The 25,913-nt window shown below is 40.8% G+C and overlaps 1 protein-coding gene across 18 annotated transcripts in view; it reads right to left on the bottom strand.

The window, feature by feature from the left end:
• Positions 1 to 20,947, bottom strand: part of TAF1 (TATA-box binding protein associated factor 1) — a 98,640-nt gene extending 77,693 nt beyond the window's left edge. For 12 of the 18 annotated variants that reach the window (XR_004348043.1, XM_032619591.1, XM_032619589.1 and 9 more), the window contains exons 1-17: positions 20,726 to 20,923; positions 19,594 to 19,708; positions 19,335 to 19,451; positions 15,891 to 16,010; positions 14,539 to 14,780; positions 13,953 to 14,171; positions 13,343 to 13,561; positions 12,782 to 12,989; positions 5,487 to 5,663; positions 4,993 to 5,120; positions 4,792 to 4,899; positions 4,503 to 4,676; positions 3,877 to 4,050; positions 3,543 to 3,647; positions 1,336 to 1,536; positions 1,027 to 1,168; positions 476 to 606 (exon numbers count right to left, since the gene is read on the bottom strand). Coding sequence is in view for 17 of the 18 variants with exons in the window: in XM_032619591.1 (XP_032475482.1) it covers positions 476 to 606; positions 1,027 to 1,168; positions 1,336 to 1,536; positions 3,543 to 3,647; positions 3,877 to 4,050; positions 4,503 to 4,676; positions 4,792 to 4,899; positions 4,993 to 5,120; positions 5,487 to 5,663; positions 12,782 to 12,989; positions 13,343 to 13,561; positions 13,953 to 14,171; positions 14,539 to 14,780; positions 15,891 to 16,010; positions 19,335 to 19,451; positions 19,594 to 19,708; positions 20,726 to 20,905 (2,760 nt within the window). In the remaining variant the exon portion in view is untranslated. Of the gene's footprint in view, positions 1 to 475; positions 607 to 1,026; positions 1,169 to 1,335; positions 1,537 to 3,542; positions 3,648 to 3,876; positions 4,051 to 4,502; positions 4,677 to 4,791; positions 4,900 to 4,992; positions 5,121 to 5,486; positions 5,664 to 12,781; positions 12,990 to 13,342; positions 13,562 to 13,952; positions 14,172 to 14,538; positions 14,781 to 15,890; positions 16,011 to 19,334; positions 19,452 to 19,593; positions 19,709 to 20,725 lie in introns of those variants that run through there. The other 6 variants (XM_032619595.1, XM_032619600.1, XM_032619588.1 and 3 more) reach the window with 6 other exon arrangements.
• Between the last annotated feature and the right edge of the window lie 4,966 nt (positions 20,948 to 25,913).

Below are 25,913 nucleotides of genomic sequence, written 5' to 3'. Positions count from 1 at the left end.
GGAATAGAGATGCTTATTAACTCAATGGGACAGAGTTGTGCTATCTCACCCCAGCTAGACCTTTCCTATTTTGGCCTCAGAAGGACATTATGCTTCTCTAAACCACATGTCCAGCACCATCATCATCTCTGCCCACCTGGAAGGCTATGGCAAACAACTAAGAAGTACTTTTCCTGCTAACACACCTGTCTTACAAAGAACAGTGATTAAAACCACCACCCAAATGAATGAGCAACCATTTTCAAAGCAAAACAATATGCCCTAAGTCCCTCACTAAGCCTTCCCACTGGTATGTAGCTACAATGCAGTTTACCCCAGAACTGATGTACACAGAGTACACCATACAGTGTGACTTTATAAATAGTTGGTAATAATCTAGTAATCATCATTTGTAAGCCAGTGAGAAAAGTCTTCACCCTCATCTCTCTGAAAAAAACCCATAGGCATAAGTAGTGCCTAAGAGGAAGGTGTTCACCTTCAGCCGCTGCTCTGCTGCTATCATGCTATAATAAGCGCAGCACTGCTCTGGAGACACCATAGCCCTGATCTCCTCCTCAGTTGGTAAACGAAAATCAGACTTCAGCACCCACCAGTTTGAGTCCATGCCTAGAAAAGATAGAGAAAATGAGACCATTCTGAATTCCAAAGGCCCTTTCATTGACAGCAACAGGGATAGCAAAACAAGACTGAACTAGGCAATGTCCCAGAAGGTATCAGGCCTAGCCACAGTTAGCCTGACTGTCCGGCAAAGAAAAGCCCTGCTGCTAGGTTTCCTATATTTCATGTAAGACATCCAACAATCACACTGAATTTCCTGACAGGCAAGATTAAATAGCAAAAAAAAAAAAAAAAAAAAAATTAAATAGTAATCAGAGCCTCCATAATTAGAAGATTTGCTACCTCCTTTTGATGACTTTATTACTTTTTTCTACTTTACTAACTGTATGTTTATCCTTTTAACTGGAAGCCGTAATTCCTTTCTTGGAGAGAGGCAGAGAGGACATATAATCAGTCACAACTGATGACCTGTGCGTTTGAAGTCAGCGCAGAGCTTTAGCCTCTTCCGGATGCTGCTTTCTGAATGGGAAGGAAAGGCTTTTTTTATATCTTCCATTCGGATCCGTCGTGGCCGATCTTTACTCTTCCAGAACAGGCGGTAAATAAAAACCTGCCCAACAAACCGTATTTTTTTTATTTGGCAAAGTAAGGATAAAAGTCCTCCCCAGGGTCCCTTCCCCTGCTAATGCCCTATGTGTTTTGATCTTTCCTGGTGTGCCCAAGTCCACATATCCTTTTATGTACACCCAGAGCCCCTCCCTATCCTCTCATTCTTACCTGGAGAAAGTCTCGGATATGTGTATTGGCCCTTTTGGAGTTGGGCCCAGGAACTTCAAACAAGGGGCACTGCTGTCCAACCACAAAAATATCCACTAATTCCCGAATATAGTAACCTTGTCTTGTGCGAATGATAAGGAAATCACTTTCTGGCATCTTATGAAGATAAATTGGAGCACGAAAAAGGTTGTTCTCAAATGCCTAACAAAAACAAAAACACAAAAGTTATATACAGAGAAACCCTGGAAATTTAGTAAACTAATGAGAAAGGGAAATCAAGCTTGTTTGCTCTCTATCCCCATTATGCCATCTAAGGTCTATCGAATAACGTAAACAAATTATAACATGGAGTATCAAATGGGATTAGACAGATAATTTTTTACCCACTGGCTACCTTTAAGAGTCAGTAGTAGGAAAACTACAGAATTTGGATTCAGATGACACTGGCTCTGCTACTCACTGTATGATGTCAGATAAATTACTTAGTATCTATGAGCTTAATTTTCCTCATCTCCAAAATGGAGATATTTAAAACGCCTATACCTCACACGATTGCTATAAAGATTATATATGAAAATCACTTTATAAACTAACAAGTACCATACTATTACCCTAGACCTAGCATAGCCCTTGACATAATATGTGAGATCAAAACATTTGTTAAGTAAATTAATAAAAAAATAAAACAACAAAAACAACTAATGAATTAGAAAGTGTGCTAGAAAAGACAGACTAAACATGCAGGACAGAAACATTTGAGCTTCTTTAAGTAGCAGCCAGATGAGGATCAACTATCACAAGAAGCTGTGATTCTAAGGAAAGACTTTTCAAAAAAATCAAAAAAGTAGAAAGAGGGAGGATCTTCAATAGATAGGTGTGGAAAGAAAATTCTAAATGTGAAAAAGTTACAGGGGAAGGTAAAAAAGCATCTCTCTGAGAGACTACAAAAGTAGCCACAAAAGAAGGGGATGGACTGGTAGAAAATCTCAATAGGGCTTCCCTGGTGGCGCAGTGGTTGAGAGTCCGCCTGCCGATGCAGGGGACACGGGTTCGTGCCCCAGTCCGGGAAGATCCCACATGCCGCGGAGCGGCTGGGCCCGTGAGCCATGGCCGCTGAGCCTGAGCGTCCGGAGCCTGTGCTCCGCAACGGGAGAGGCCACAACAGTGAGAGGCCCGTTTACCGCAAAAAAAAAAAAAAAAAAAAAAAAAGAAAATCTCAATAGAAAGTTACAGGGGTAGGAACTCCAGGAACAGTATGAAGGTGACACTCAAAATATGGTGGGAAATGGATTACAGATGTAAAGGATAAAAAAACAATGTGCTTTGTAGATGCTTTGAGAGAATAAGCAATAGAAACAATGGAATAAAGTAGGTACAAGAGCAGGTAAAATGGTTAAGATTGCCAAGAGAAATGAAGTGGGGTGGGTGTGGGGGGGAAACAAGGTAGAAGAGTGCTAAAGATTTCCTCACATCATTTGTGGACCTCTGTACATTGCCTTAACAAAATATGTAAAAGCTAGGTTACCAAAGAGCATCTCTATACCCATCAGAACAAAGAGGGGAAAAAACCATTTCACTACAGCTGGGGACTGTAAGTAGCACAGTTCAGGGTGGTTCAATACTCAAAGTGACCACAACTAATATAATCAAAACATACCCATCTTACACATACAAATTAAACATCCATAAATTAACTACCGTAAATTTTTTTAAAGATTTGTTTAAAACGTGGACAATTTTTAAAGCCTTTATTAAATTTGTTACAATATTGCTTCTGTTTTTTGTTTTGGTTTTTTTGGCCCCGAGGCATGTGGGATCTTAGCTCCCCAACCAGGTATCGAACCTGCACCCCCTGCATTGGAAGGTGAAGTCTTAACCACTGGACCACCAGGGAAGTCCCTATAGTAAATTATTAATCCCAGGTTGACTTCCCTATGACACCCAGATGTTTCTGGACTTCTTACCACTAGGTATTTTCAAAAAACTATTTCAAATTTAACTTACTGAATAACATAATAAGGAGCCAGTTTCAATAAAAAGATGCAAAAAATTTTTCTATTATAATCATTTTTAGTTTATATTGCTCTTTCCCATACTTAATGTATAAACAGTATCTCAATCAACTAGAATTGGTCCTTTTTGGGCTGACTAGCTCCTCATCTGTCAATTTCCTTAGGACAGAGTTACAACAGGAAATAATTCCTCACCTGCAGTAATTGTCCAGGATGGAGTGAGCCTAGAAAAGGAGATGTATGGCAGTAAACAGTTTCTCCATATTTACAATCTGGGGCTCCGGGATCTTTTCCGGGTTTCTATAAGGAATGCAGCAGACCCAGTTACTATCCCAGAATATAATCAATAAGCCTACACAAAATATTCCATGAGCACAGCATTCTACTAATAGTACTACCTGCAAAATGGATATCATTCCTTTCTCCCAATAAATTTCTAGTATAAAATAAGAAAATACACGTTCACATATGATCACTGGATATTTAACTACAGCTATACTAACAACAAAGATTTTCTGAGCAGACTCACCCGCTTATAGTAGTTTTTAATCTTGGTTGCCATGCCAACCTGCATCATTAATGGTCCATTTTCCTCACTATATTCTGCAAGAATAAGATCTCCATCTTTGCCTGTGAGGTCCTGAGGTGTGCGCATGAAAAACATCTCTCCACCACCTGAAGCTTGCCTCTCTTGTTCTCTCATCTGCCGAGAACAAAGACAATACAGTACAGCTACTGACAGGACAATAATTACAGAGTGATGTTGTTCATTGAGACATCAAGAACTTTTACTTGCCTTTTTTTTTTTCCAATTTCATTGCAAAAATTTTCAAACATAAAGTCAAAACTATGAACACCTATTATCCCACCACTTAGATGTAACTTTATATTTTGCCATATTTGTTTCACCTGTAACTATCTCTCAATAGATTTTGCTTAACCGCTTTTCAAAGTTGCAGTTATCATGGTACTTCACCGCATTTTAACATACATCTCCCAAGAATAAGGATATTCTCCTAAATAACCACAGTAACATTCTATCACATCTAAGAAAATAAGTAATATCCTAGTATCATCTAATATCCAGTCCATCTCCCCCATTTGTACTCCAGTGTCTTTTATAGCTGTTTTTTTCTAACCAAGATTCAATCATACCTTAGCCTTCTTTTTGATGTGCTTTAGCAAGGGCTGGACTGAGTGGGGACCTGGCTGAGATAGTGCCCCAAAAGAGTACTTCTTTAGAGGTGGGCGATGGAACTGCCGTAGTTTAATGGGCCCCATGTGGGTGGGAAAGAAGGGCTGCCGCAATTCCACAGCAGGAATTGAGTGCTAAGACAGAAATACAAAGGTTCACATTAAACTCCAGCCTAGGCAAGATTTACCCATATCCTCCATCATAAAAAGCAGTGGTTCCCATTCACCACAGAAAAAATGCTACTTTTACCTGGATAATATTTCCTCCAAAGGTGCCTCGAAGACCCTGTTGCTTAGGGTAGTAATATTCATCATTGGAGAGATTCCATGGATCTTTCACTTCTGGCTGAGACATGTTCTAATGATAGATCATCAAACCTTAGTGAGACTACTCTTCTCCATTACCTTTCTTTGTTCTTCTAAACACCAAACCCCTTTTCCCTTCACAGACCTGCTGTGGTTCCTCCTTGATGACTCCCGTTTTCCCTAACAGAATTCGACTCTTCTTCAGAGATGATTCCTTCTTACTCTCCTTGGAGGGGGAGTTAGAAGTAGCCTCTTCCTTTTCATCTGGAATTTCTGAGGAAACAAAAGTCACCCTGGAGTTGTTATCCCTTAAGATTCACCTTTCCTAATGACACCTTTGCAATTCCTAACCAGATTTCTCATCCTTCTCCAGACCACTTCCAGTCCATAATCAACTCCAACCAAACTACACTTCTGACATCTACAAGGTACTACTTTCCAACATTCCTATCTTATGAGTTTTCCCTAAACAATACACAAATACTAGAAACTGACAACCACAACTTTGCTCTCTCAAACTGCTATCAAGAAGCTTCTAGTCTTGACCTTCCCAACCCTTCTGATTTGCTCCTGCCCCCAACATTAGCAGAGCAAGCTGTCAATTATGGAGGAGAAACACTGACCCAGCCAGTACCATACCCAAAATGAGGTTCTCATCATTGGGATCAAGTGTCAAAACAGGAGGCTCCAAGAGCCGGGGCATGGCCTGAGCATCCCAAATGATATTGTCCTCCCAGCGTCCATATACTAGCTCCTCATTGTCAATGGGAAAAATGGAGTACCAAGGTTTGTCATCATCCAGGGTTGCTGCAAAACCTAGTCAAAACACGAGAAAACAATAACAAACAAAACATTTATGCCCCCTTCAGTTCTAGCAAAGGGAAAAGGAGCAAATGCTACTAGTTACTCATGTGGCTACTGAAAAGAAACCTAGTGGATACAGTGTATTTTAAAAAATGTTGCAGACAAAAATGCTCACTGCAATGTTTTTCTATAATAGTCAAAATTTAAACAGCTAAGTGTTTAATAATGGACTGATTAAATTATGGTAATAAATGATATGGTAAAATACGCTAACAATAAATGTAGTAAAATATGTTATATTTAAAATACAATAATTATTGGTAAATTATGAAAACATCCAAGTATGACTGCTATGTAACTAATAAAGTGTTTAGATAGAAGGAAGGAAAGAGGTTCAGCTCCAGGTCAGCCGGCAGTCGCATCCTTCCCATGACCTCCGCCCACAGCGGGGCACAGGCCTGAATAAGGAACTGGGCGTGCTCTGCAGAGATTCGCAGCCTCTGAGGGCAGCAAGAGGCAGAGGTGCAAATGCTGGTGAAGGAGATGGGAGGTGTGTACGTGTCTGTGCTCTGGAACCTCACAAACTTCGGCTTCCACACTCTTCCTCTGATTCGTCTTCCCGAATACCTTCTAAAAGTTCTTGCCGTGTGGATGAAAGGCTCTTGGTGCGGCAGCCAGGAGTCAGTGCTGTGCCTCTGAGGTGGGAGAGCCAACTTCAGGACATTGGTCAACAAGAGACCTCCCAGCTCCACATAATATCAAATGGCGAAAATCTCCCAGAGATCTCCATCTCAACACCAGCACCCAGCTTCACTCAACGACCAGCAAGCTAGTGCTGGACATCCTATACCAAACAACTAGCAAGACAGGAACACAACCCCACCCATTAGCAGAGAGGCTGCCTAAAATCACAATAAGTCCACAGACACCCCAAAACACACCACCAGACTTGGACCTGCCCACCAGAAAGACAAGATCCAGCCTCATCCACCAGAACACAGGCACTAGTCCCCTCCACCAGGAAGCCTACAAAACCCACTGAACCAACCTTAGCCACTGGGGACAGACACCAAAAACAACGGGAACTACGAACCTGCAGCCTGCAAAAAGGAGACCCCAAACACAATAAGATAAGCAAAATGAGAAGTCAGAAAAACACACAGCAGATGAAAGAGCAAGATAAAAACCCACCAGACCTAACTAATGAAGAGGAACTAGGCAGTCTACCTGAAAAAGAATTCACAATAGTGATATTAAAGATGATCCAAAATCTTGGATATAGAATAGACAAAATGCAAGAAACATTTAACAAAGACCTAGAAGAACTGAAGATGAAACAAACAACGATGAACAACACAATAAATGAAACTAAAAATACTCTAGATGGGATCAATAGCAGAATAACTGAAGCAGAAGAACAGATAAGTGACCTGGAAGATAAAATAGTGGAAATAACTACTGCAGAGCAGAATAAAGAAAAAATGCAAAGAACTGAGGACAGTCTCAGAGACCTCTAGGACAACATTAAACGTACCAACATTCAAATTATAGGGGTTCCAGAAGAAGAAGAGAAAAAGAAAGGGACTGAGAAAATATTTGAAGAAATTATAGTTGAAAACTTCCCTAATATGAGAAAGGAAATAGTTAATCAAGTCCAGGAAGCACAGAGAGTCCCATACAAGATAAATCCAAGGAGAAATACGCCAAGACACATATTAATCAAACTGTCAAAAATTAAATACAAGGAAAACATATTAAAAGCAGCAAGGGAAAAACAACAAATAACACACAAGGAAATCCCCAAAAGGTTAACAGCTGGTCTTTCAGCAGAAACTGCAAACCAGAAGGGACTGGCAGGACATATTTAAAGTGATGGAGAAAAACCTGCAACCAAGATTACTCTACCCAGCAAGGATCTCATTCAGATTTGACAGAGAAATTAAAACCTTTACAGACAAGCAAAAGCTGACAGAGTTCAGCACCACCAAACCAGCTCTACAACAACTGCTAAGGGAACTTCTCTAGGCAAGAAACACAAGAGAAGGAAAAGACCTACAACAACGAATCCAAAATAATTCAGAAAATGGGAATAGGGACATACATATCGATACTTACCTTAAATGTAAATGGACTACATGCTCCCACCAAAAGACAGATTGGCTGAATGGATACAAAAACAAGACCCATATATTTGCTGTCTATAAGAGACCAACTTCAGACCTAGAGACACATACAGACTGAAAGTAAGGAGATGGAAAAAGATATTTCATGCAATTGGAAACCAAAAAAAAACTGGAGTAGCAATTCTCATATCACACAAAATAGACTTTAAAATAAAGACTATTAGAAGAGACAAAGAAGGACACTACATAATGATCAAGGGATCGGTCCAAGAAGAAGACATAACAATTGTAAATATTTATGCACCCAACATAGGAGCACCTCAATACATAAGGCAAATACTAACAGCCATAAAAGGGGAAATCGACAGTAACACATTCATAGCCCCACTTTCACCAATGCACAGATCATGCAAAATGAAAATAAGGAAACACAAGCTTTAAATGATATATTAAACAAGATGGATTTAATTGATATTTATAGGACACTCCATCCAAAAACAACAGAATACACATTTTTCTCAAGTGCTCATGGAACATTCTCCAGGATATATCATATCTTGGGTCACAAATCAAGTCCTGGTAAATTTAAGAAAATTGAAATTGTATCAAGTATCTTTTCCGACCACAACGCTATGAGACTAGATATCAATTACAGGAAAAGATCTGTAAAAAATACAAACTCATGGAGGCTAAACAATACACTACTTTATAACGAAGTGATCACTGAAGAAATCAAATAAAAAATACCTAGAAACAAATGACAATACAGACACGACGACCCCAAACCTATGGGATGCAGCAAAAGCAGTTCTAAGAGGGAAGTTTATAGCAATACAATCCTACCTTAAGAAACAGGAAACATCTCAAATAAACAACCTAACCTTGCACCTCAAGCAATTAGAGAAAGAAGAACAAAAATACCCTAAAGTTAGCAGAAGGAAAGAAATCATAAAAATCAGATCAGAAATAAATGAAAAAGAAACGAAGAAAACAATAGCAAAGATCAATAAAACTAAAAGGTGGTTCTTTGAGAAGATAAACAAAATAGATAAACCATTAGCCAGACTCATCAAGAAAAAAAGGGAAAAGACTCAAATCAATAGAATTAGAACTGAAAAAGGAGAAGTAACAACTGACACTGCAGAAATACAAAAGATCATGAGATTACTATAAGCAACTCTATGCCAATAAAATGGACAGCCTGAAAGAAATGGACAAATTCTTAGAAATGCACAACCTGCCAAGACTGAATCAGGAAGAAATAGAAAATATGAACAGACCAATCACAAGCACTGAAATTGAAACTGTGATTAAAAATCTTCCAACAAACAAAAGCCCAGGACCAGATGGCTTCACAGGAGAATTCTATCAAACATTTAGAGAAGAGCTAACACCTATCCTTCTCAAACTCTTCCAAAATATAGCAGCGGGAGGAACACTCCCAAACTCATTCTACGAGGCCACCATCACCCTGATACCAAAACCAGACAAGGATGTCACAAAGAAAGAAAACTACAGGCCAATATTACTGATGAACATAGATGCAAGAACCCTCAACAAAATACTAGCAAACAGAATCTAACAGCACGTTAAAAGGATCATACACCATGATCAAGTGGGGTTTATTCCAGGAATGCAAGGATTCTTCAATATACGCAAATCAATGTGATACACCATATTAACAAACTGGAGGAGAAAAACCATATGATCACCTCAACAGATGCAGAGAAAGCTTTCGACAAAATTCAACACCCATTTATGATAAAAACCCTGCAGAAAGTAGGCATAGAGGGAAGTTTCCTCAACATAATAAAGGCCACATATGACAAACCCACAGCCAACATCGTCCTCAATGGTGAAAAACTGAAAGCATTTCCACTAAGATCAGGAACAAGACAAGGTTGCCCACTCTCACCACTCTTATTCAACAGTCTTGGAAGTTTTAGCCACAACCATCAGAGAAGAAAAGGAAATAAAAGGAATCCGAATCAGAAAAGAAGCAGCTGTCACCGTTTGCATATGACATGATACTATACATAGAGAATCCTCAAGATGCTACCAGAAAACTACTAGAGCTAATCAATGAATTTGGTAAAGTAGGAGCATACAAAATTAATGCACAGAAATCTCTGGCATTCCTATACACTAATGATGAAAAATCTGAAAGTGAAATCAAGAAAACACTCCCACATTTACCATTGCAACAAACAGAATAAAATATCTAGGAATAAACCTACCTAAGGAGACAGAAGACCTGTATGCAGAAAATTATAAGACACTGATGAAAGAAATTAAAGATGATACAAATAGATGGAGAGATATACCATGTTCTTGGACTGGAAGAATGAACGTTGTGAAAATGACTCTACTACCCAAAGCAATCTACAGACTCAATGCAATCCCTATCGAAGTACCACTGGCATTTTTCACAGAACTAGAACAAAAAATTTCAATGTGTATGGAAACAGGAAAGACCCCGAATAGCCAAAGCAATCTTGAGAACAAAAAACGGAGCTGGAGGAATCAGGCTCCCTGATTTCAGACTATACTACAAAGCTACAGTAATGAAGGCAGTATGGTACTGGCACAAAAACAGAAAGATAGATCAATGGAACAGGATAGAAAGCCCAGAGACATACCCACGCACATATGGTCACCTTATCTTTGATAAAGGAGGCAAGAATGTACAGTGGAGAAAGGACAGCCTCTTCAATAAGTGGTGCTGGGAAAACTGGACAGGTACATGTAAAAGTATGAGATGAGATCACTCCCTAACTCCACACACAAAAATAAGGTCAAAATGGATTAAAGACATAACGTAAGGCCAGAAACTATCAAACTCTTAGAGGAAAATATAGGCAGGACACTCTGACATAAATCACAGCAAGATCCTTTTTGACCCACCTCCCAGAGAAATGGAAATAAAAACAAAAATAAACAAATGGGATCTAATGAAACTTCAAAGCTTTTGCACAGCAAAGGATAGCATAAACAAGACCAAAAGACAACCCTCAGAATGGGAGAAAATGTTTGCAAATGAAGCAACTGACAAAGGATTAATCTCCAAAATTTATAAGCAGCTCATGCAGCTTAATAACAAAAAACCAAACAACCCAACCCAAAAATGGGCAGAAGACCTAAATAGACATTTCTCCAAAGAAGATATACAGACTGCCAACAAACACATGAAAGAATGCTCAACACCACTAATCATTAGAGAAATGCAAATCAAAACTACAATGAGTTCTCACCTCACACCAGTCAGAATGGCCATCATCAAAAAATCTAGAAACAATAAATGCTGGAGAGGGTGTGGACAAAAGGGAACCCTCTTGCACTGTTGGTGGGAATGTAAACTGATACAGCCACTGTGGAGAACAGTATGGAGGTTCCTTAAAAAACTACAAATAGAACTACCATATGACCCAGCAATCCCACTACTGGGCATATACCCTGAGAAAACCATAATTCAAAAAGAGTCATGTACCAAATTGTTCATTGCAGCTCTATTTACAATAGCCTGGAGATGGGCCTGGAGATGGAAACAACCTAAGTGTCCATCATCGGATGAATGGATAAAGAAGATGTGGCACATATATACAATGGAATATTAGCCATAAAAAGAAACGAAATTGAGCTATTTGTAATGAGGTGGATAGACCCAGCATCTGTCATACAGAGTGAAGTAAGTCACAAAGAGAGAGATAAATACCGTATGCTAACACATATATATATGGAATTTAGGGGGAAAAAATGTCACAAAGATCCTAGGGGTAAGACAGGAATAAAGACACAGACCTACTGGAGAATGGAATTGAGGATATGGGGAGGGGGAAGGGTAAGCTGTGACAAAGCGAGAAAGAGGCATGGACATATATACACTACCAAACGTAAGGTAGATAGCTAGGGGGAAGCAGCCGCACAGCACAGGGAGATCAGCTCCGTGCTTCATGACCACCTGGAGGGGTGGGATAGGGAGGGTGGGATAGTGAGGGTGGGAGGGAGGGAGATGCAAGAGGGATGAGATATGGGAACATATGTACATATATAACTGATTCATTTTGTTGTAAAGCAGAAACTAACACACCATTGTAAAGCAATTATACTCCAATAAAGATGTTAAGAAAAAAAAGGGAAGGAAAAAGAAAAAAAACTATTTCTTAGATTTAAAAGACATTTTTGGTTTTCCTCTGAATTATAAAAGCAATCCAGATTAACTCAAGAAAATCTGGAAAATACACAAAAGGTATAAATAAAACTGCGAAGCTGTTTGTGATCTTACAAACTATAAGGAACCACTGTAAATCCCATAGTATATTCCCTTTTAGTAAACTTTCTGTTTATACAGTGTGTTTTTCTTTTTCACTCATGCAAACAAGGTATCAAATATGCCACTTCATATCTGGGTTTTTTTTTCCATTTAAAATGAATTTCCCATGTCATTAAACATTTTTATGAAGAGCTTTAAATGACGTAAAATAATATTACATTATGTGAAAAGCACAACATGTAAAATTGAATGAGCTCAGCTACATACACACACAAGACAGAAAACTGAAAGAAAAATACACCAAAATGTTAAAGCTGATAGTCTCTAGATGGTAGGATTACCAGTGATTTTTGACACTGTACTGTATCTTCACAGTTTTCTACATTAAGCATAGCATACCTTTTTTGAGTGTCCACGTGTATTTAAGAAGGAAAAAAGCAAATTGCAGAACGATAAAGATAAAGGGCCTTTGGAAACAAAAGTAGACTATAAAGATAAAAGCATTGTTACAGTTCAGAAAGATCTTTAACTTCAAAGTAGTTTTCACATTTTTCTAATGAGAAATCAGAGTCCAACCTAGTTCATTAACAGTGTAAAAAAAACATTACAGACTAGAATCAGGGCTCAGATCCAAAACATTTCACTGTCCCTCAGCAGCCAAGATGACAGCTAAGCCTACTTAAGATGACTGAGATGAAGGACAGTTTGTGCTGGACACAGCGGGCATAGATGCACACCTTGTTGAACATTGTAAGCCATGGCATTCCTAGTCATGCTGGAAGGAAGCCAGCCTGCCAAGCTTGCACGCTGTGGTTTTGTCCCTTTGTGTTTGACATCCTCGCCATCCCAGATGATATCATCCTCCCAATGCAGCTGTGTCACCATCAGGAAGTTTTCATCAGCCAGAAGATCAGTGCCACTGCTTTCCTCAAGTTTCCTGAAGTCCTACACAAGTAGGAGAGGAACAACAAATCCCTGAATGGTCACTTGTCAGAGTTCCCACTCCAAATGCCACAAGAGATACATCAAGTGTGGTCCCTGACTTGAGAGAAGAACCTGATAACAAAGGGGTATCTGCCTCCTCCCACTCCTAGTCTGGCACAGCACTCATCTCACAAACAGAATCCCTGCAGTGGGGCCAAGTTGCCAGGGTGATATACCACACCAAACAAAAGGCTTGGACACCTCAATCTCCCACCAAGGAAACCCTACCCAGTGTCTCCCCGGTTGAAAAGTAAAGTAAAACTGATAGGGCTCTGGGCACAGTGATTCCTTTCTTACATACCAGTGTTACTTACCTCCATCATTCTACATTTCATCACAGGTTCAAGTTCCATCTTTCTCAGTTTGAAGCCATAGTCAAACCCACTGCCATCTTCAGGAACACCCAGCATATCATACCACAGTCTAGCAGGACCATAACGCCACTCAGCCACTCTTGGCTTAGTGTCTGTCACTTTATCTGTATCTCCAGTTGACTGGGAAAACTTGGACTCCACAGGAGCCATCATTGTGATCTGTAACAGAATAAAGTAGAAGGGGAGGAAGATATCCTGATCCCAGATGCCCTAAGGCTACAGGGAGTTAAGAGGCAGGAGGGGAACTTAGAGGAGCCATAAGGATGATTCTTGAACAGGACTGGAGTTCGAATGTAAACAATGGAGGTATATCATGGCATACTCTATCATTCAACTTTCCTACTCATCAGTGTATCACCATCTGCCTGTCCCCAATACTTTTCTATTACAACAGGGAAGGGACAGCCACTGGGATTGAAATCGTGATTACTTAATGATAATCAGCACAGGACACTACCTGCTAAGGTATCATTTTCAATTTAGACATAAGCTAGGGAGAACTCATTTGTTCCCCTCTTAGGTCTTAATTCCAGATCTCTACTTTGCCTACTTCATCATCAGAGAGACACTGCTCTGGAGGTGGTGGTGGAGCGTAGTCGTAGTTCCACAAAGATTTCTGGTTGACTTCTGATTCTACTGAGCACTCCACCTCCTGGATCTGCTCTTCCTGTATTAGTTCACGGTGCTTCTTCTTCCTCTTTCTCCGAGCACTCCGCCAAACAGATGGGACATTCTTCCCTGGTCCAAAAAGACGTAGGAAGCGTAACACCTAGAACACAAAACGTGCTTCTATGTCAGAGACTCAATGTCAGATAGGAAAACAGTAGCTCTGAGTCTGGAAACTCCCTTGAGGATTCCACTCAACTGTGAGGGAGGGATCAAGAAATGCTGAACTCAGATTTATAACATCTGCCAAGAAAGTAAAATGTTCATTAATAATTTGGATTAGTTCTTTTAAAACAGAAAGGACAATTTCTAATGAGAACTATATAAATCACATGTACTACCAATGCACAAAACTTAAAAAAAGGAAACCTTTAGATTCTACCCATTCCATATTCAGTATCTTAACAACACAACTCAGTATCTACAAGAGGGCAGTCGTTTGCAATGTGGACATTCTCCATAGAAAGTACCTTCCCAGGACGAAATTCTGGGAAAAGTTCTGTGACACTCGGCAACAGCTTGGTGGCATCATGCTGCATAATCCCAGCCAATGGTAGGGTCAGCTTTCCATCCTCAGATTCTGCCTGTGTTGCTTCCTGAGGTCCCATCTCAGATTCTGAGTCAGAGGAACTACTGAAGTCCACTTTCTCTGAGGCCAAAGAGGAAGGGGCAATGATGGAGGGCAAGATGATGCCTTCTCCATCCTCAGACACTGCAACAAGGAAGAGAAACCCCTTTGGCATGTAACTGTGAGCATATTTCCTCAAATTCAGCCAACACCCACTCTAGGCTTAAGCATGGCTCAATGGCAGGGGATACAGTTCCAAGCACCCAGATTACTAGTAGGCAACCCAGAAAACTCATTCCAACTCATTATCTCCCACCATCCCCAACTCACCTTGTACCTGGTACCCTGGGGTTGTGATGAGAGAAAACAAACACTATTACTACATTTACTACTTTCTGTGAGTATATTAGGTTAAAGAAATGTGACCAATAGAAAAATTACATAACACTTTTATACCAGTCAGGCCTTGTGTCCGATTCAGGGACCCATAAACTGGAGAGATTTTTTAAGCCCACAGGGTAACAATGAAATTATTTAGCATAAAATAAGATCTATGCCACAAATGCTACTTAGCCTGCAGACTAAAAAGAAAATGGCTTAAAACTCTAATAGGAGACACTTAGGTTGACATAAGCCTCAAAATACAGGAGATCAAAGATACTGCTCTTCCCCAATCTTCTAGCCTAGAACAGGGTTACTTACTGCTGTTGCAGACATAGGAATAGGTGAGACGATCATTAAAAACCCTGCCTTTGAAATCTCTGACTCTGACAGGTGGCTCTAAATGATTTATACACATTCTAGGTGCCTTCCTATTTAATCATTTATTTTAAAGAGAGTCATCTAAACAGGTAGATTCCAAATACCAGTACAGATCAGCTGCATCAGAAACTACTTGGGGGAATTCTCTGAAATCCCTGAGCTCTACCTCAGATCTTCTGAATCAGATTCTCTAAGGGTGAGAGTCAGAAATCTGTATTTTTTTTAAAAGACTCGAGGTGATTCTGATGGGCAGCCATGAGCATCCATGGAAGCAACCATGAGTATTTTAACATGAGCGCATGTTAAAATACTGTTGTCAAATGTTTTAAAAGTAAAATTTCCCTTTAATACTGAAATTTGAAAATTGTATGAATCACTTCTAGAAGTTGTGTCCTTTCCTAGCAGCTTAATTTTAATAGCCCACTATGAGCATGCCAAAAATTTGGACCAGGAATGGAACTTGCTCCTCAGACAAAAACAGTCTCTACTTACCACCAGTAATAGCATCCTGGTCCTTATCCTTCTTCATTGGTCCTGGGGGTGGAGGTGGAGGAGGCATCAACTTGCAATCAATGTCTTCACAATCAGCATCATAGTCATCCTCATCATAATCTAATAAAACCATGAAAGTGATCTCCTCAATATCCAGAATGTCACACAACAGCCTTGAGCTCCCTTGTCGTTCAAGAATTTAAAGCACCACATGAAGAACTAGGCAGATGCCTTGACAACACACAAGAGATACAGTTTCTGCCTTCAGAAAGAGATGGCACCATATTGCCAAGTGCTGTGAACACCATGTATATCTCACACAGGAATTTAGGAAGCTCCGAAGAACTGTTTAAAACCTTTGCTCCTTCTCCTGGTCAAACCCTGTTCCTTTATTTTCATGCTACTCAATCTCATAACTGAATTGAACATTCTTCTTTCCTCTGTCAGCTTAAGACTGGACTTTTTCCTCACCTCCCAAGTCTCTGACACATTTTTTTCTGTCTACCTTCTGTAGTCTGTTATTTTCACTACCCTTTAACCAGTGGCATCACTCAATACTTAGTCCTGAACACTATGCTTTTATTCCTCTATACACGCTCCATTCCCTTTCTAAAGAATCACCTTTATCCAGACTAAACTCAAATCTGTTAAGTCTTGCCCTGACTTAGCCCCTCTACAATTGCACTGCATGTTCTGCTGCCTGAAGAGCTTTTCCATTCATATATTCAACAACTGCATTCCGTATCACACTGAAATATCCTTCAACTCTTTTAAATTCCCTTTTGTTACTATCAATACCACCTCCATCCTCATTTTCCGAGCTTATGATTTTAGCCTCCTGTCTCCTTCATCAATCTCTTACCCCCAACACACCTTTTCCAATCAATCATTAATAGTAGTCATTATAGCAACTTCTATTCACTGAGCTCCCATTATGTGCCATGTACTTTTACCTATTTTATCTATAATCATCCCAATAATGCTACAAAGTAGGAATTATTCTGAGATACAGAAGCGAAGTGACTTAGGGTCATACAGTTTTAAGTGACAAAGTCAGAATTCAAGCCTGGTTTAACAACAAAGTGTCTTTCCAACACGCTTGCTCACTCACCAAGTTCTACCGATGTTTTATCAGCAACTCTCAAGTCTGACACTGCCTATCATTTTCCACAATTGTCACCCTATTCCAGACCTTGATAACTTTTGATAACTTTACATCTAGCCCACAAGAACTGTCTCCAAGTTAGTCTGCCCCTTCACCCTTTTTCTAATCAAAACCCCAAAGCAACAAGCATCACTTTTCATTTAGGAAGGAAAGACAACTAACATTTATAGAGCATCCACCACGACACTGTTCTATGTAGGTGCTTTCATACCATGTGATAATGAACTTGAATTCCCACCAAAGTCCTATTAATGAGGCAGGTATTAATACACTTATTGCAGAAAGAAAACTGACGGATTATTACAAATGAGAAATCCAAGCCTCAGAGACTGAGCAACTTTCCCAGGGTCAAACTAAATATGGAGTTGGGACTTGAACCTATGACATTCTGACTCCAAAGTCCATCTTCTTTTCATTATACCATCCTGCTTCTTACTCAACAATCTATATCAGTTTACAATCCTTTATGGCAGCAAACCCCAAATAATGCGTACATAAAGGTGCTATCAAATTGCTCTGTGGTTGGTTCTTACTACTTGGTGTATGTTTTCCACTCCTTCCAAGAAAACTTGCTGGCCAATTCCCCCCACACTACTTGCTTATTTCTATCTCCCAACCTTTATGCAAGCCATGTTTCCAAACCACAATGCCCTGCTGCGACCTCTTCATCAAACCTTATCTTTCAAAATTTTACTCAAAATTCACCTCCATGAAGCCTCTTCTAATGACCTCCATCTACTTCTAATTATTCCAAAGAAACACCCTTATCAATCAAGCCGTGTGAAAGGGCCAATGCCAGGGAAGGAGGAAGCTAAGGGCATAGATGAAGGTACCCTCAGAGGACAAGAGAACTTGGAAATGAGCTTCCCACAGTACTGAGACTCTATCAAATACAGCATCCTCCTTTTCCAGGAGGCCAGCTCACACAACCCAACTAAGAACCCCCCACCTATCCTCTTCCTTACCATCCCTAGCCAAGACAACAAATCCAAAACTGAAAACTATAACATGCCCTGAAAAATCAGATCTGCTACCACCTCCCCCTCAGCCTAAGTCAGGGTGCTCAAACAAATAGTTATGCTTTTGACTTAGCTAGTCCGGCAGCCCTTCAAAATTAAGTATAACACTCTATGCAGAAATATAAGCTGGCAACTGGTTTATGTCTTATTATGAATAATTATGTTTTGCAGTCATTTATCTCACCTTCCCCAAATGATAACATATCCCTGAAAGTAAGGCCTGTATCTTCTATTTTTCTAGGTTACTTCTTGTGTATGTGGTACAGTTAATCCTCTTTATATAAAAAGCATCCAAATATATTAACTGGCTCTGAAGAAACTAAGTTCAGCTCTTTACCAAGGTTTTACCTATACTTCTCAGCAGCCTGAAATCTAATTCAAAGAGATGAATAATGAATTAACAGTGAACAACTTCATACAAAAGTCCCAAACAGTGAAAGGTAGTACAGGGCAGTGGAAAGAATGAACTAGGATCAGCAAGTCTAGGTTCCAGACCACAAAGCCGAGCTACTCAAAAATCAGAAAATGGATTTTATTATCTTTGTACTTTACTATCACAGTTTATAACACATAACAGGTGCTCAATGCCTAATAAACTGAAATGCTGAATTAGTCAAGGTCTGCCACTAGTAACTACAGAACTTTTGATAAAGTTCCACATTTTATTCAAGTTTTCTGAAGTTCCAGGTTTCCGTATCTATGATGAGGTTAAGAATAATCCCTAAAACCCCTTCAAACTCTGACATTTTGATTCTATAATGTAGCACCTTATACCAGGAGGAAAACCCATGTTGTGAGCAAGCATTAGGCGCACTGTGTCGGCATACAGGTAGTGAGTGATTAACAGAAGCTGAGCCCGATAAATACATGTGCTTGTTTATATACAACATAGCACACTTAATCTTTCTTCAACTACCAATTCCTTGAGGGCAAAGACTGAGCTTAAATAGCATCTAAAACAGTACTGTGAACCCCATAGGTACTCAAATACCAGATGATAAGAAGAAAAGAATTATCATCCTTATTTGGCATTCACCAAGAATTTGGGACTAACCAGTATGAGGAATAAAAGCCTGAGTATAGTAACGCTGCCCCAGAACACAAAAGAGGACAGCAGCTATTTGGAACTGAGCTGACAAAGGGAGAGAAGCAAAGACATAAAGAGCAGAAACAATGACAGAAAGCTTGGATAGAAACAAACTGGACTACACAGCAAGAAAATGTACTGGAGTGTTCTTACTTATGGCACCAAAGAATCACCTGCATGGCAAAGGGGCTGCAAGGTCCCCATTGTTTGCTGGTATCTTCGGCTTTCATCTTCTGCTACCTCATTAATGTCTGAATAGTCCACAGCATCTTCTGTACTCCTGATCCATCCTATAAAATAAAAAGGGGGGGGGGTAGATCTAAACAAAGAGCAAGAAACTTTCGCTCCCTTAGATAATTCCCACTGAAAAGTACATGTACAGTAAGTGGCTAGCCTCCTCCCCCACCTTACTCCCCATGACCCAGACTTCACCTTCATCATTTACCAGGGCACCATCAGTCCCGATCAATTCTTCATTTGCTGTGAGTTCAGTGATCAGGCTGCCCAGACCCAAAGCTCCCAAGCCTGCCAAGCGCTTCTTACACTCCTGAAAAAGGGACAGCACCAGAATCAAAGACAATACCTAAACCTAAGTTTGCCACACCACAAGGCTTATTTCCCAGATCCACGACAAAGCTATAAATCCATCTGAAAAACGACTCGGCAGCGTGCTAAAAGCAGCATCATATCTGAGAACTGTAAAGTACATCTTCCACTAAACTCCACATTGATCAGATCTTTATTAACACATCATGTCCAATTTCATCACCATCCTTTAAACTAATGTAAGGAAAGATTATTCAAGGAATCCCCACCAAGACTAAATAAGCGGAACAGCAGTTGCCTGAACGAAGGCTAAGGAAACTGAGGTCATTCCGATCAGAGAACGCAAGGCAAGAACTTTACCGCTGTCTCTATTGTGTGTTGCAGGGAATGAGGAATATTGGTATTTTCTCCTTGGGGAGACGAACTTAAATGAAGCTAGGTGAGTGTCAGGCGCAAGAAACTATTTCATGAATGTCAGTGAACGGTGGGAAAACTATGTAAGAAGTGCACTGGGACCAGAAGGAGTCTGCCCTGGATAGTTTGAACACTGGCTGTTCTAAGAACTGGGACCTGAACCACGTGATTTGGTGCAGGTCCTGTCCTCTCGCTCTAGAGCCACCTCTAGCCAGCGATGGCACAAACGCAGTTTCAATAATCTCCAAAGTTCTCGTAGCAAAGGTTTGAAAGCACTCTCACTAGGTTAAGCTGCTATTTTTCCATCTAACTAGCTCCAAAGCCACCCATATCAGCGCCGCTGACGTCCCAGAGCTTGCCTACTGTTCTCCTCTCTTGTCTCCACCCTCGCCCAAACTGAGCCCCCTCGCTCTCCATTACTGCACAATCTACTAGCATGGCAACCGCTTCTCCGGTCCTCTTCGCGTACGTTAAGTGCGCCCTCTCACTGGGGGACGGCCGCATCGCCCTCTTTTTCCAGTTCCTAAAACCACTCAACTCTCGTCACTCCACCTTTTCCTTAGCCAATCCACCCCCAGCTCTATCCCCACGCCCATCCCCTCACATCATCCAAGACGCTTTCCCCCTCCAGCTGCCCGGCTCCGTTAATGTTGCCGAAAAGGAAACCGGCTAATGAAAATGGGCCGCCTCCAGCGGAATCTTCATCGCTGTCCGTGTCTGACATGATGGCGGCGTCGACGCGGGCAGCCACTACGGGGAAGAGGAAACCCCAGCCCTGTCCCATAGTCCGGAAATAAACTGTCATGTCGACCAGAAGTGACTCACAGAGTTCAGTGACCCTACCAGCCGGATGCGGAATAAAGAAAAACAGAACCGGAAAGGCCGCCAGTCCTACGAGAAAGGAGAATTGGTGTCACTACATGACTAGAGGCTTTTGATTGGACTATACGCGATCAGGAGGCTGGATCTGTGAAAAGCGGTTAGTCAGAGAAAACGTTCGCTCCCGCCCCCTTCCACTTATCTAAGCAGGAGCTGTCTCAGGGCACTGGGGGGGAGAGTGCTTCCTAGGTCACGTGATCTACGTACTGGTAACCGCAGGTAACCACGCCACAGGACACGGAAGTAAAGATTAGAACCGGTTTTTCTCGTTTATGTTGTCTCCTCCTGTGGTGTTTCGTTCCAAAGAGAAACTGGCAGTGTGCCAAAGGTACCTTTGCAGTTAGTTGTTTTGAATTGAAATTTACCCTTAGAAATGGATTTCCTCCCCCCCCCCCTTTTTTTTTCGGGAAATGTGAAACTAAAAGATAAAACGAACAGGCGAACCTTCACCTAGATTCACAGTTTTAACATTTTGCTAGGTTTGTTTTCCTGAACCATTTAAAAGTGGGTTACAGATATCGTGATTCTTCACCCCTAAAAATACTTTTTTCTACACAACCACAATACCATTAGCACATATTTAAAACTTAACATTAATTCAATATCATTTAACATACAGTCCGTATTTAAATTTCCAAAATTGTCCTAATTGGAGCATTTTACATTTCAATCCGGGATCCACTCAAGGTTCATGCATTGTATTTGTTTATCTCCCTTTAGTCTCTCAATCCAGAATCGACCAGCTTTTTTCTTTGTGTTGCATGACCGTACGTATTTAGAAGAATCCAGGGAAGTTGTCTTGAAAACATTCTATATGCTGAATTCGTCTAATCTTTTCTTCAAAGTGATTCCGGTTAAATATCTTACCGGTCATCAGAAGGCACAATGTCAGGTTGTCCCAATGTTGGTGATGCTAAATTTGATCACTTCAAAAAGGTGGGGCTTCCCTGGTGGCGCAGTGGTTGGGAGTCCGCCTGCCGATGCAGGGGACACGGGTTCGTGCCCCGGTCTGGGAGGATCCCACATGCCGCGGAGCGGCTGGGCCCGTGAGCCATGGCCGCTGAGCCTGCGCGTCCGGAGCCTGTCCTCCGCAACGGGAGAGGCCACAACAGTGAGAGGCCCGCGTAACGCACAAAAAGGTGTCCACCAGATCTCTCCGTCGCAATGACACATTTTTCCTTTTGTATTAAGTAAATAACCTATGGGGTGGTACTTTGAAATTCTGTGAATATTCTGTTCCCTATCGCCCTTGCACCCAAAGGTTTTAGCATCCGTCGATGATCCTTGCCTGAATCAATTACATTGGAAGAGTGCAAAAGGGTGATTTTTCTAATTCTTAATTCCTTCTACATTTATTAACTGGACTTACTCAGTAAAGAACTTTCCCTTTTCTTATCTCCTTTCTTGTATTTTTATTTTAATGTGTTACAATCTAACACCATCATCATCCTTTTTGATCTTCAAACTGTTACAGATTTGTCCAATGGTTACCACTTCACTCTGGCTCCTGTGTCCTTTTGACATGACCCCAATTAGTCTTTGAGCACTTCCTTGCTTTTTGGCACAAGATGTTCCAGGCTCACTCTGTGCATTCCCTGTCCTGGATCTGATATAAGCCATTTCTCCAAGGAGCCCTGGTTCCTTTTAGTGGGGAATGGTGTTTAGAAACGGGGGCATCCAGCGGCTAAGACTCCGCCCTCCCGTAGAAACGGGGGCATCCAGCGGCTAAGACTCCGCCCTCCCGATGCAGGGGGCCCAGGCTCGATCCACATGCAGCAACTAAGAGTTCGCGTGCTGCAGCTAAAGATCCCGCGTGCCACAACTGAGACCCGCCACAGCCAAATAAATAAATATTTTTTTTAAAACAAAACTGGGTCATCATTGCTTGTAGGCCCTTTCAGTGGAGAGAGAGAAAAATTTTAAATGAATGAGTTTATACTAATACCTTCGATTCAAATCTAATACCACAGGGTTCTCCCTCGCCGTTCCCCATTTCATATTTGTATCTTGCTTCTCTTACAATGAAAACTGTGGTTCCTAACACCAATATATTACTCTTTGCAGAATTACAAGACCAATACCACTACCAACAATTAACCTAAGTAAGGTTCAGAAGTTCTTCGCAGTTTTCTGTCCTTAGACTATATCCTATTAAAAATTACGTGAATCTTTTTTTTTCCTCTGTGGAGTTGTTTCCGTTTGTATTCAACTTTAGGATTTGCTTTTATTGTCCTTTTTAATAAAAAGGACAAAAATTTTATAAAATTTTTATTTTTAAAAAATGTAAACTTTTACATGGTTCAAAGTCAAAACTATTTAGAAAGCTATTTCCAGAGAAGTCTTGCTCCCATGCCTACGCTCTCTGCCCATTGTCACCCACTCCCTGTAACCATTTTCATTAATTTCTGGTTTATCCTTCGTTTGTTATTTTTTCAATTGAGGCATAATTGACATTAACATTAGTTTCAGATGTACAGCATGATTTGCTATTTGTATTTCCTTTTTCTTTTTGAAAATATATGCAAATGAGTATGTTCTTATCTCTTCTTTTTCGTTATATATCCATGTATTGTTTGATTCCGTTTATATGAAATGTTCAGAAAAGACAAAGATTAGTGGTTGCCTAGGGCTGGGGGTGGGAACGGGGATTAACCGCATGAGGGATCTCTTTGGGGTGATGGAAGTGTTCTCAAACTTAATTTTGGTGATGGTTGCATGACTCAGTAAATTTACTAAAAATCATTAAATTGTACACTTGAAATAGGTGAATTGTACAGTATGTAAATTATACCTCAATAAAGCTGTTTTTAAAAAAACAAAACATGGTTTTGCACTTCTTTACTCACCAGCGCTATTTACAGTTGCCAGCCAGGATTGGGGGGGGTTCTTTGTGTTTTTTTGGGGGGGAGGAGATCGAACCCACTCCCCCAGCAGTGAAGGCACAGAGTCCTAACCACTGGACCACCAGGGAATTCCCTAGTTCATTTTTATAACAAACGGGAAGATTTTTCTGAGATAACTGGAAGAGGCAAAAAATATTAAATGATATATCTTATCTTCACAACCCAGCCCCTAGCACAGTCAAGCCTGTAACACAGTAGGAGCTTGGTAATTGTTTACTGAATGTAGTGTAATAAGTGAGGAAAATCACCAACAGGGAACTAACTGGTCTGTCATTATTGCAAACCAGGAAATGAAGCTAAATCCTGGGGATGAATAGGTAGGGGGTGGGCAGGAACTAGACAATCAATGTTAGCAGGGCAGACAGTTCCTTACCCTGATTATCTGATGTAGAGAAATAAGCACAGCTACACATAGGTGCCATGTGCAGTATGACAATTATAGTTATTTCATCCTTTGCAAGCTGAAAAGCATTTAGAAACAAAGCAAAGGGGTGGTGGTGAGGAATTGCTTTGATTTTTAGAAAGCAATGGACCCAGTAAAATCAGAAAAGTGTATTACCCTTCCTTATGAATAATTTAAAAGTGATATTAGCATGTTAGTCTTCCTACAAATTCCTTTCAAGTATAAAAACCAAGATGTCAGTGTATGCTTAAGACTACTAAATCAGACCAATACAAAACCACTCTCTCAGACTAGTGGATCACACCTCCATTTATTAGAGGACACAAATTTGCCCAAACTAAACCCAGGCTTACATTTGGGAATTTGCCAGGCAAAGGGAGAGCAGGAGGCACTATTAAATTAAAAGCCAACTTAAAAGATTTCAGTAGCTAAATAGAAAGTTCCCAGAGACCCAGGTGACAGCCATGTTTGTAACCCCTTTGAACCGTGAAGTCCTGTGAGCACCCAAGGTGGCATCAATCAGAACATCCTGAGACTGGAATACACTTTCATTTGGCTGCCTTTGGGAAAACCCAGTGACTCTACCCAAGGGCAGTGGGCACAGTGCCCAGAAGCCAGTTGACTTCTACGGTGGCCACGTTACTGTAACAGCAGCCCCACTTTCCAAAGTGCTACTGGGCCTTAGTTGAGGAGGTCCACCCTCACCTTCTTCCAGTTGACTCACTTCTCATACAGAATCCCTGCCACCCCCAGGAGGCCCTGAGTCACACACTGGAAAACAGATACAGTACATTGGACCTGAGATAGAAGGCAAGCGCTGGACAACAGTATTCATCCTGGATCCTCCACAGCTTTAGACAATCAGCAGTGTAGAAATATACACCAGTGAAGTACTATGTGAAGTGGAGGTACAGTCATGAAGGAAAAAGAAAACAAAACACTAGTCCACCGTGAGGGGAAAGGCAACCAAAAGAAAAGGAGGAAGAATAGAGAATTTACATAACCATTTTTAGAAATTATTTATTTATTTATTTTGGCTGCACCAGGTCTTAGTTGAGGCAGGCGGACTTCTTAGTTGCAGCAGGCGGGATCTAGTTCCCCAACCAGGGACCAAACCCGGGCCCCCTGCATCGTCAGCGCAGAGTCTTACCCACTGGACCACCAGGGAAGTCCCTACATAACCTTTTATCTTCTGTCAATACTTGATATTTGACGTCCAGTTTCCAGGTTCTCCAAGAGTAGGGTTGCCAGATTTAGCAAATAAAAATACAGGATGCCCCATTAAATTTGAATTTCAGATAAACAGCAAATAATTTTTTAGTGTAAGTGTGTCCCAAATATTGCACGGAACACACTTATACTAAACAATTATGGTATTTTATCTGGCAACCCTATTCAGGAGGTTCAGTTAGCCTGAGGTTACTCTGATCATATCCCGTCAAAGAGCAACAGCATGATGATTCCAGAGCGAAGCTCAGGCACTCCACCCACCCCAAGGGGAGTTTTAGCTCCATTTCCCAAACTCTCAAAAATCCCATGCTGTTCTGGCAGGGTGAGAGGATATGTGCACGGTGGAGTTGTCAACCACTATTTGCCAGGTAGAGAAG

This window comes from Phocoena sinus, chromosome X (assembly GCF_008692025.1).
Source record: "Phocoena sinus isolate mPhoSin1 chromosome X, mPhoSin1.pri, whole genome shotgun sequence".
Lineage (NCBI taxonomy): Eukaryota > Metazoa > Chordata > Mammalia > Artiodactyla > Phocoenidae > Phocoena > Phocoena sinus.
This window is presented reverse-complemented; position numbering and strand designations above follow the sequence as displayed.